The sequence below is a fragment of the Myotis lucifugus genome, unplaced genomic scaffold (genome assembly GCF_000147115.1).
Source record: "Myotis lucifugus unplaced genomic scaffold, Myoluc2.0 scaffold_1308, whole genome shotgun sequence".
Lineage (NCBI taxonomy): Eukaryota > Metazoa > Chordata > Mammalia > Chiroptera > Vespertilionidae > Myotis > Myotis lucifugus.
Window position 1 is genome coordinate 27,458 of NW_005872356.1, and position 11,655 is coordinate 39,112.

At 41.4% G+C, this 11,655-nt stretch overlaps 1 protein-coding gene across 1 annotated transcript in view; it reads right to left on the bottom strand.

The window, feature by feature from the left end:
• LOC102421357 (ATP-binding cassette sub-family A member 8-like) overlaps window positions 1-11,100 on the bottom strand; it is a 37,667-nt gene extending 26,567 nt beyond the window's left edge. Inside the window, exons 1-5 of the mRNA XM_023748359.1 lie at window positions 11,083-11,100; window positions 8,570-8,671; window positions 6,595-6,799; window positions 2,122-2,286; window positions 1,262-1,368 (exon numbers count right to left, since the gene is read on the bottom strand). Coding sequence (XP_023604127.1) covers window positions 1,262-1,368; window positions 2,122-2,286; window positions 6,595-6,799; window positions 8,570-8,665 — 573 coding nt within the window. The 5' untranslated portion in view covers window positions 8,666-8,671; window positions 11,083-11,100. The remainder of the gene's footprint in view (window positions 1-1,261; window positions 1,369-2,121; window positions 2,287-6,594; window positions 6,800-8,569; window positions 8,672-11,082) is intronic.
• Between the last annotated feature and the right edge of the window lie 555 nt (window positions 11,101-11,655).

Genomic DNA, 11,655 nt, shown 5'->3' on the forward strand with positions numbered 1-11,655 from the left:
CAGGGTGAAATGTCATTTCAATGAGGCATTCTGCCAGGGCATCCTAGGCAGAGATGCTTGTGCTCATTTACCTGGAAGGATTTTGTGAACACCTGCATGACAGCCTACTTCTCCTCTTGTAAGAAATTAATTCTATGCCTGGCTTACTGAGAAGGTGTCTTCTCTGAGGAGAAAATTTCTCTTCTATTTATACATATCCTCCATGGCATATGGCATCTCAAGTAAATTTTGTTGTAAAGAAACCGCTGAGTAAATGAAAGAAAAGTCTATCCTATATAATAAAGAGGTTATATGCAAATTGAACCTCACACCCTTGCACAAGATGGCCGCCCCCATGTGGTCAAATATGGCCACCCCCATGTGGTCACAAGAGGCCACCACATGATGGGTGGCAGGGGAGCTTTGCATGGGCCATCAGGCCAACAGGAGAGAGCAGTTAGGGGAAACCAGGTCAGCAGGGAAGGCAGTTGTGGGGGGGACCAGGCCTGCAGGGGAGGGCAGTTAGGGGCAACCATGCCAGCAGGGGAGGGCAGTTAGGGGTGTCTGGGCCAGCAGGGGAAGGCAGTTGAGGATGACAAGGTCAGCAGGGGAGGGCAGTTGGGGGTAATCAGGCCAGCAGGGGAGGGCAGTTAGGGGTGACCCGGCTGGCAGGGGAGGGCAGGATGAGGCGGCCAGGCCAGCAGGGGAGCGCAGTGGGGGGGGGGGGGGGACCAGGCTTGCAGGGGAGGGCAGTTGGGAGCAATCAGGATTGCAGAGGAGGTCAGTTGGGGGCAATCGGGGGTGCAGGGAAGCATTTAGGCATCGATCAGGCTGGCAGGGGCTTGGTTAAGGGGTGTTCAGGCTGGCAGGCACGCAAGTGGTTGGGAGCCAGCAGTCCTGGATTGTAAGAGGGATCTCAGATTGGAGAAGGTGCAGGCTGGGCTGATGGACCCCCCCCCCCCGCATGAATTTCGTGCACCAGGCCTCTAGTTGATTTATATTTTCTTTGATGAAACTTTAAAAAATTGATTTGAGAGAGAGAGACGAAGGCAGAAGGAGAGAGAGAGAGAGAGAAACATTGCCTCCTGTACATTCCAACCAGGGATGGAACCCGCAACCTAGGTATGTGCCCCGACCAGAATCGATCCTGTGACCTTTTGGTGCACAGGACGACACTCCAATCAACTGAGCTGCATGGACCAGAGCTGATGAAACTTTTGATGCTTCTAATACCATTAATCTGCATTGAACACTAGTTTTCATTGGACATTTTTGTACTCACTTCTATAATAGCAGCATTAATGGCAGCTTGAAGAGCCACAAAGCCTTCCTTCCAGGGTGTTGTAATTCCACAGTCAATATCTTCCCGATATGTTTCATAACAATGAGCTTTAAGGGAACAATGTATAACTGTTTTGTTTAAGAAATTATTTTCTATCCCACAGTTATAAAGACATTGTCCTATATTGACTTCTGAAAGGTTTAGAGGCATGTTTTTTTCTCATTTAATTTTTCATCTGGAATTGTCATTTCATGTGAAATAATTTCATTATGTTCTTTATGGAAAGACAATTTTCCTCACACTGACTGACCTGCAATGTCTTCTGAGCCATATGTTAGTTTTTAGGTCTATGTGAAAACTTTCCAGGGCTCTCTCTTCTGCTTCACTGATCTACCTGTCTATTACTATGGTAGCAGCACAGTTTTAATTACTTGTAACTTCATTCTTTTCTAAAGAGCATCTTGGCTATTCTGTGCCCTTTTGAGAGGTATATTCAAGAAAAATATATCAATTTATTTTTAAATATCCATTATGATTTTGATTGAAATACAATACGTTTCTGAAGAAATCTGGGCAGAATTCATATCTGCAATCAATTATAATCATATAATATATGTATACATGCATATATATCTATACATATGTAAATATAAGTATATATATATATAAAACTACAATATAATATAGTATGTTAATGTACCTCAAAATCACTGTACATTTTTGAAATGTGTTCATTGGCCTGTTGACATCACCTTCGCAGATAAAGATTTTAAAATTCACTGCACTAACAGCTATTCACACATATGCCTTATGACATAAATTAAATAGAAAGTAGTGGAATTGTATGGCTAGAAAGTTACCTGTATGGTGTCTGTGTTCCTTCCTTATTGAAACTGGTTTATACCATGAGAATTCCAAATTATATGAGGATATATTAGTAAAGATGACTACTACTACTTCCCTAGGAGAATTTTCCCTTAATTCTTCAATACTTTCTTCATCAGACAGTCCCAAGACGTCTGTCTCTGCCATTATAAGAAAAAAATATAATTAACTAGAGACCCAGTGAATGAAATTCATGCAAGAGTAGGCCTTTCTTCACCCGGCTGCTAGCATGTGCTTCCCTCTTGCACCCAGGACCTGGACTTCTCTCTGGCTAGCTGCAGGCACTGGGGACCTGGGCTTCCCTTGGAGCCCCGGTTTCGTCTGGAAGGTCAGCCGGAAGGACGTCTGGTCTAATTAGCATATTACACTTTTGTTATTACAGATAATATTAGGAGACTAACTTCAGGTTTCACATTCAATTACTTTTACTAAAGTTCTTTATGGAAATAAAATTAAATCAAATATCAATTTGGAGTAAGTCAGGCACAAAGTTGGGTACAGACATTTCTACTTAAAAATATATTTTTTATTGATTTCAGAGAGGAAGGGAGAGGGAGAGAGAAAAAAACATCAATGATGAGAGAGAATCATGGATCAGCTGCCTCCTTCATGTCTCACACTGGAGATTGAACCCACAACCCGGGCATGTGCCCTGACCTGGGAGGCGAACTGTGACCTCCTGCTTCATAGGTTGATGCTCAACCACTGAGCCATGCTGGCTCATGGGACAGACATTTCTATAATTTTATCCAGAGAGTGTATAATCAGAAGACATACATAAAAATTATTTTCATATGTTGGAATTATTGAACCAGTTTTAATTATGTATAATATACCATATTAATTAAACCACTCACAGAAGAATGAGCATTACAATAAATCTAGAATTAGCATTACAATAAATCTAAAATTTTATATATGTATATGACAATTAGGTACTGGTTTATATCAGGTGGAAATAACTATGCAACTTCATTTTTCTTGAGCAATCCTCATAGTATGGTTAATATGCTGAAAAAAAGAGTTAAAACAAAAACTATATGAGTGCTTATGTTGATATCACTAAAATAATCTTTTTTGCTAAAATTGTGTTCAATGCCATATAGATGCTTCAGTAAGACTGAAAAATGAGAAGAAATGGAAGAAAAGTTCTGGATTGGGGTGGGAATGTCAAAGATCAAAGTGGAGGTAGCATGTATTTTGATAGAATTAACATTGTTCCCCCTGGGATAATATTTTTCATTAAATGTGTTATAATCATGAGTAAGTCCCTTAACATTTTTCAATCAACTTCCATATTTGTAAAATAAACTTAATATCAATTATTATTAGTACAGAATATTAGACATAGTACAGATAAATATAATAAAGAATAATACCATTAATATTACAGAATAATATTCTATTATTATAGAATAAAGTGTAAAAATCTAGCACATAGTAGCATTTCATGAATATTTATTATCATTATTGTAAATGACCTTATTGTAAAATAAAGATAATAACACATTCATTGTGAAGACAAACTCCATGTAAAGATCTAGCACACAATAGTCATTTAATGAATATTTATTATTGCAATTGCCTGTGACTTTTAACAAAGGTGTTGTTGAGAAGCACATGTTCATGTCATTGGGACCCCTAGGAGGACACTGTGAAACAGGGTAGGAACTAACCCATCTCAGAGTAGACAGGAAGAGTAGGCCTCAGTTTGTCAGGCAGATCAAGTTAAGATCTTGAATCAAAAGCAGATTCAGTGTTTGCAGGCAAGATGCACAGTGTAGACATTCAGATTCAAGTGGAACTAATGGTGTGATGTTCCATGCGGTACCATGGGAAAGCTAGGGAGGTCTACACACACCCTCCTGGCCTGTGTGCAGGGAAGCAAGGACAGGAAAGAAAAGTCTACATAATCTGGGATGTGCAGTCATGAATACAGACTGCAGAGCGGGTGGACTTCTGGATAACGAGTTCAGATACGGAGTCAGAATCCAAACACAAAATGAATGGTTACTGGGGCCAGAGTGGAATTATGCACAGATGCTGACAAAAAGAAGAGACATTAATTCTATAACTTCCAGTGACTGGGTGGAGCAAGTCAGGTTGCCTCCTATCTAATAAAAGACAAACAGGGTAATTGACTGTACCTTCACTCTGCTTCCCATTGGCTAATCAGGGCGATATGCAAATTAACTGCCAAGAAAGATGGCGGTTAATTTGCATTTCTAGGTGCAATGATGGGAGGCGAAAGGGGAAGGACCGAGGAACGATGATGGGAAACACAGGTGGCAGGCAAGAGACTGCCCTGGTGGCCGCCTTTGCCCTGCCCCCTGGCTCTGGATCAGAGAACCAGGGCACCTTTGCCTGTCCCCAGCCGGTGACCACAATCGGAAAGCTGAGCACCAAGCAAGGCGGCACCCCCGGGACCCAGAAGCCACCTTGCCTGTGGCCTGTGATCCTGATAGGGAAGGCTTGGAGGCAGCTCCAGCTGGGCAAAGGCTTGGAGGCAGCTCTGGCCGAAACAGACACAGACACAGACACAGACACGGACACAGACACGGACAGGGGGCTGGCCTGCAGCCTCCACAGCTGAGCGCAGGCCCAGAGAGGAGATGGCGGGCCTGCCTCCCACAGAAGCAGTGCTAGTCCCTTCCGCCTCCCACGGAATCTGCAGGAGTCCCTCCATGCTCCAGCAGAAGTGACTTGACTCCCTCCCACCTCCCATGGAATCAGCGCAGCTCCCTCCTGCCTCTGGTGGAAGCTTCGCAGCTCCTGGCGGTGCACTGCAGTTCCTGCCAGCTCCCGTGGAAGCAGTGGGCAGCCTACTGCGCAATATTGCGCAATGGGCAACTAGTTTATAATAATAAACTGTTGGTAGAGAATTATGGTGCCTGAAATTAATACTGAGTCCCTCCCAAGTCATGTTTTTCTATTCTTTTTTTAAAAAATTTGAGATTTAGTTTCATAAAAGTCATCCTTTTAAACTGTGCAATTTCATGATTTCCAGGATAGTCACAAAGTTGTGCAAGCAGTAAGCCACTGTCAAATTATAACTCAATTCACATTTATGGGGCAATCACCATAGACTCCCCTTTGAAGTGTGCGTTTCTATTTGTAAAAAAATAAAACAGCTGCTTTAATTACCTGACATCCAGTCCTCATTCTAATAAACACCTTAACATTTATCTATGATACTGCCCTTCTTCAATTCACACATCCTGTGGTTTGGATGTGGTTCACAGGGGGATCTGGAAACCCATCCGATGGACAATGACAATACTTTTCTCTCCCTATCCAATGAAATTAGTTCCTGATGGACCAAGATCCAGACTAATCTGAAGAAGACCATTGTTTCATGAGTATAATTTCCAAAATTATTTAGAACTGTTGGGAAAGATCTGTTTATGCGGTAGGGCTAACACGGGAGATTCTGAAGACTAACTCTGCGTCTTTTGGGGGGATTTTGGGGGGAGCCTACCTGTGAATGAAGGCAGCACACATTGCTATTGACCAGAGAAGTAGACACATATTTCTCCCTCTGCTGTTGACACTCACTTATCCAGCTGTGCTTTGATACTCTTTTTCCTTAAGCGGCACAAAAGATGCCCCTTTTCCTTACCACAAGATGAATTGGAAGTCCCTCATTCTCAACTGGAATATTCATGAAAAATATAATACTGTTAACTCTATTTTAAATATGGTGGTGAGACTCAGAGAAGTTGATGACTTGTAAAACGTTCTATAGACATAACACAGAACTACTTTCGTCAAATGCTCTCTGACTCTATGTCCAGTTCTCTTGCCTCTGCTCTAGGCTGCTTCTCCTCAAATTTCAGGAAATTATTGCAGACACGGTCTTGACAGTAAGAATGCTCATCTTATTTTTCATTGATAAGTACCTCACCATAAAAGGGTGAACAACTGAAAGGCAGAATACTCTTCAACAGAATCTTCAAATATAGTTAGATAATCATTTTGGTATTGAAAGGTGAGAATAATATTCCTATAATCAAATTTAAGAGGAGAAAAGACTAGTTGTTTTTTGGATATACTAATAAGCAAATACTAGAGCAATTGTCTCATTCCAGTAACAAAGCTTCCACAGCTACAAGTCAACAAATCGCTAAACACTCCTCCTTTTCAACATCTACCCATTTGTGTATCCCATGCTTCCCCAAAACCTACACAACATCAGCCGATTTCTTTGTTGAAAGACTGCACACTGCAAGTGGTAATCCCTTGCTTGGCAAGAAATACATTCATAGTTTTGACTTAGATATGGCCTCTTATGCTCTGGAAAGGGAAAATACATTCACATCTCTCATTACCTAGAAATGGTGACAACTGATATAGTTATGAACAAAAATACAAATTAAATGCACACACCTGCAGTCAAATGAACCAACTATTGACATTAGAAATCCCTCTTAGATTTCTAGAAAACTCACCATTTATCAAGGAGGCCAAGGCAACTTTTTTCATTATCTGTTGGGTTATATTGGTGAGAGGTATGTATGCAATTGTATATGTAGATAGGTTAAATGAATCTACCCGTCCCAGGTCCATGGTAGGCAGTGAAGAAAAATCAGTGGCTTCATGACTAATAGGATGTATATACCAAGAAAGCAGTAGGAGCAATAAGCTCAACCATTCCTACACAATGCAAAGGAAAAAGAAAGAAAATTATGATCTCAAATAAGCCACCCACAATCATTGGGTCATACAGTTTGTCTTATTCACTTATCTCATTTCAATATAGCACACATTCTGAACCATTTTCAATATGGACAGTACAAATTTTAGCAGTATCAGTAATAAATGAGCTATTACTAGGAGTTTATTTGTTTTGTTTGTGTATTTTATTGTTGTTGTTAATCCTCACCCAAGGACATTTTTCCATTGATTTTTAGGGAGAGTGGAAGAGAGAGGGAAAGACAGAGAGAAACACTGATGTGAGAGAAACACATTAATTGGTTGCCTCCTGCCTGAGCTCTACAGGGCCCAGGCCGGGGAGGAACCTGCAGCCAAGCTCTGTGCCCTTGACAGGATTGAACCCGGGACACTTTTGTCCTCAGGCGATACTCTACCCACTGAGCCAAACCAGCTAGGGCTTACTAGGAATTTAAATGTTTTGATCCACAACGCCAGTGTAATGCATGCACGGATCATGCCAATATGAGAGGCAAAAGTGGCAAGCTATTGTAAGTTATCAGCTGATAGTACTGTGGTGATCTACTCATGCTGTGCAGGCAGATCTCATTTTATTGCGCTCTGCTTTACTGCACTTCACAGATGGTGCATTTTTCCAAGTTGATGGCAAGACTTTCCACCAGCAGAAAGATTACCAAGAGCTTTATTGCGATCCTCACTTTATTACGGAGGCCTGCAACTGAACCCGCATACTTCCGAAGTATGCCTGTATTTGCTTCTGCTGAAAGTATATGTGTTATAAGAGACAGTTGTAAGGCATTGCACAATTAATGGTAATGTATTGGTTACATGCCAAGATTCTAGTATTGGAAACTCAAGAGCCTGTTGGCAACCTGAGAAACACTATCTTGTTAGTTATCAATACTAGTCACTTAACCACTACCAACAAGAAATCACTCTATTCCCTAAAGGCATGATTGTAGAAAAAATTTCACAATAGATATACAGTAAAATCCCTCCTTAGTGAAAAGTGCTACTTAGCTAAGACTATCTGATTTTCTTTTTTTAAATATCAAAGTTTACCCAGAATCTTTGTTATATGGTAAAATTATAAGTTCTAATACTAATTTTCTTCTTGGCACTGATCACATTTCCAAATTATCCACTAATTTTGAAGATAATGATTTTTTTTTAAATATAAAAGTGTCAATTACTATTTCTGTGGGTTGATTTGTTTACTACATCTTCAGAATACCAGTATCCTAACCCAAGGATCTATGCGTGGGAACACTGGTAAAAAGTGTGACCATTGCCCAGCTATTTTGGCTCAGTGGTTCAGCATCGGGCTATGAACCAGGAGTTCACAGGGTTGATTCCTGGTCAGCACACGTGCCTGGTTTGCAGGCTTGATCCTCAGTGGGGGGGCGCAAAAGAGGCAGCCAATCAATGATTTGCTCTCATCATTGATGTTTCTATCTTTCTCTCTCTTTCCCTTCCTCTCTGAATAAAAAATATACTTTTTTTAAAAAGTGTGGCTATTGACTTCTAAAACATTGATTGGGTTCTCCGGTGTTGACCAACTTCAGTGCCTTCAGACCTCAAATGATGAGCATGTGTAATCAAATTAACTTGAGAAAAATTTCTTCTATTGTATAAAGGTGTTGTTTTTTGCTCTTTTTTTTCAGGGTGAGAAATAAACAATCAGAGTTACCTCTCAAGGAATGGACATTTTTCAATCATAAAGAAAGAAGAGAAACAGATATTGAATCATACCATTAAGGACTCCCTTTTCATTCTCCATTTTCTAAGCAAATTCTTGCATAATAAGGCCCAAGTTTGTTGACACACACTTCTCTCTCTCTTACTCATGTTGCCCTGTTTCATAAGAAAAGAAAAGAAAAGGGGAGACGGTAAAGCATATATGAAGGTCTTAATGGGAAAAAAAATCCTGCAAACACACAAACGAGCAGCCTGAGAACTCCAGTGTTCTGAATCTGAGTGCCTAGTACCTGAGTGTTCCAAAGTTAGCATTTTATTACTGGACCTGCTCCCCTCTGCCCCCATCTTTCTCACAAATAAGTTCTTGTTTTGGAGGATCTTTCATTGTGTTTGATACTCATGTTAAACCTGGTTTTTCTTTGCCTCTAGTTTTTTCCACATTCTTACCTTCTGCTAATTTTTATCAACCTTTCATTCTCCTCTCCATGTTTTCCCTCTTATCCTAAAGATATCATGGTTACTCTTTAAAAAAATGAAAACGTTTGAAGCTTTAAAGAATTATTTATTTACTTTTGTTGTTGTTTATTCAGGAAGGTTATTTTGTATTTTAGTTGTAATTCCAGATTTGCCTATACATTGTATAGGTTCCTATGGGGAGGCTGTCATGCATTTGAGCTTGGGCTCCAGATGGAGGTAGAAATTCGACCCGACTGTGCTCAGACAGGCGTTAGCTGGGTGCAAAACCCAGAACCCTCTGACTTGTGTGGAGGTCAGCTTATTGTGAAAACATTCCAGGGACTCTGCCCAAAATTGTCTGCAGAGAGCAGCGTTATGCTTCTGTAGATATTGCACCAGGACTACACAGTAGACCACAGCCCTCCTCCAAGTAAAAGTAGCAAGTCACAGATTTAGCATATGCAACCTTGAGCATAGGAGAGAGAGGAGAGAGCGTGTTGGAGTTGTGGTAGTGAGGATTATTAGGTAGGGGAATTTATACATAGTTTTTGTTGAGTTTTTTTCAGCAAGGACCTGGAATACCTCCCAGAAGGAGGTGCCTCAATGCCTAACAACTGCGCCACATCTTCCCATTGCCTAATAACCAATATCACACAACACGTCCTGCTGAGCCTGCCCTGAACACCGTGGGACGGGAATGCTCGCAAAGCTCACTGCAGGAGCAAACTGTGCATCTGAGCTGATCTCTAGGAAGTAAGGGGATTCTGGGACAATCCCTAGTTTTCTGGGAAGCATGCCCAGTGACTCGGAAGACTAGGTCAGGACTTTTGAGCACAGAGCAGCATCTCCACCCTGAATGTGGCTTTTCAGTCCTGAACCTGGCGCAAGTAGTCTGCTCCCTCTATGTGTACACAACATTGGCCAGGGATAGAGAGCAGGCCGTTGTCATGGACTCCTCCACCGTGATAACGAGTGGGTGAGTGTGCCCCTGCCTGGAGCTCTCATTCCATTCGTCGAAGAAGATGCCAACAGGGCTGTGCTATTTCCTGGAGACAAAACTGGAGAAATGGGTCTGGAAGCCAGTTCCAACGCCAGGCTTATTACCCAAGGCAGGCTCAGAGGGCATTGCTGGAGGAAGAACCTACACGTGGATGTTTCGTGAGTCCGAGAGGCAAGGGAGGAGAGGACTGAGTGAAGAGGCTGGAGAGCCCTTGGAGAGGCAGGCGGAGGGAGGAAGAGATTCTTAGAAAAAAGCATTAGGTGAGGGTGTCCAGTAAGAGGGGCTCAGGATCCCCATAGATGGTTCTAGTGCCAAGAATTCAGAGTGACCACTTAAAAAAAATTCTCACCCCCACTGATGTAAGAGAGACACATTGACTGGTTGCCTTCCATATTCTCCCCGACCCCACCCCACCCCCCAAATGGGGCTGAGGATTGAACTTGCAACTCAGGTATGTGCCCTTGACTGGGAAGCAAACCTTTGACCCTTTGGTCTGAGGGTTGATGCTCTAATCAATGAGCAAAACCACCCAGGGCCAAAATAATCACTTTTAAAGCAATTGTGCAGGGCTGTGCAGGTGGGTAAACAGGCCAAGAGGGCAAACTCCTAACTGTGAAAATGTCAGGGTGACTCCAACCCCTTAGCCTTTCCATTGTAAATGAGCATCGCCTACTGTATTTTCCCTGAGCTTACGTATGTTCTGTAGTTTATCCAAAGACTAACAACCATGTGAATTCCTTTTTATACAAGCAGTAGGCAGTTTCAAAGGGTACCAACTCTGATCCTCCCCCTGTCCTATGGTTGTTGCATTCAGAACAAAATGTTTACACCGCAGGCGTGTGAAAGCTCTGTGTCCTGCAAAGCAAACGATTGTTGGGATGAGGAAAAGCTGCACATTTCACATTTGGACCCAATACGTGGTGTGCACAGAGCAGAAAACCCTGGAAGGCAGCTTTCATTTCTAAAATTCTTAGAGCCCAAGCGTGAGAGGCAGGAACAATAGACATGCAAGGGTGCGAAAGGCAGGTTCACAGTCTATCGTATGGAAAATGAGACAGTAATTAGCAAATAATTATAACACAAGAATAAACGCTGTGCTTCATATACTCACAATAGTCAAACTGTTTTTACCCACTCTTGTGTTTCTGTAAATATTTTTCATAAACAGACTCAAAATCAGAAAAAGAAGTTTATCACAATGCCCCCAAGTTATTGTGCAATAAAAGTGAAGACCTTCAAAGACAATCTAGGTTTACAAATGAATTCTCAGTATTCTTAGTTCTCCACAATCTCTGAACAGATTTCAGCTTATTCCTACATTCAGTTTCTGGCTCGAAACCACATAACAGGTGCAAAACTTTTTTAAAAAAATATATCTTTTGACTCAGTTTTACAATTTTACAATTTTCATTTTTATAATTTTAAGTACCAGATGTCCAAACACATCCAAATAGTCCATTCATTTTCAAAATAGTTTCTCTACAGGTAGTTGGCTTTCAATTCCTAAAGACTTATTTATAATTTTGTGATAGAAAAAAACACACACACCTTCAAACAAAACAGAAAAAGACCATGAACTTACCTTTGAAACGTGAAGCACCTAATCTAGGAACACATTTTACCCAGTGCTCTCCTTTTATAGAAGGAAGCAAGTCACATTGTCTCCTGAACTCGGCCGCATCTA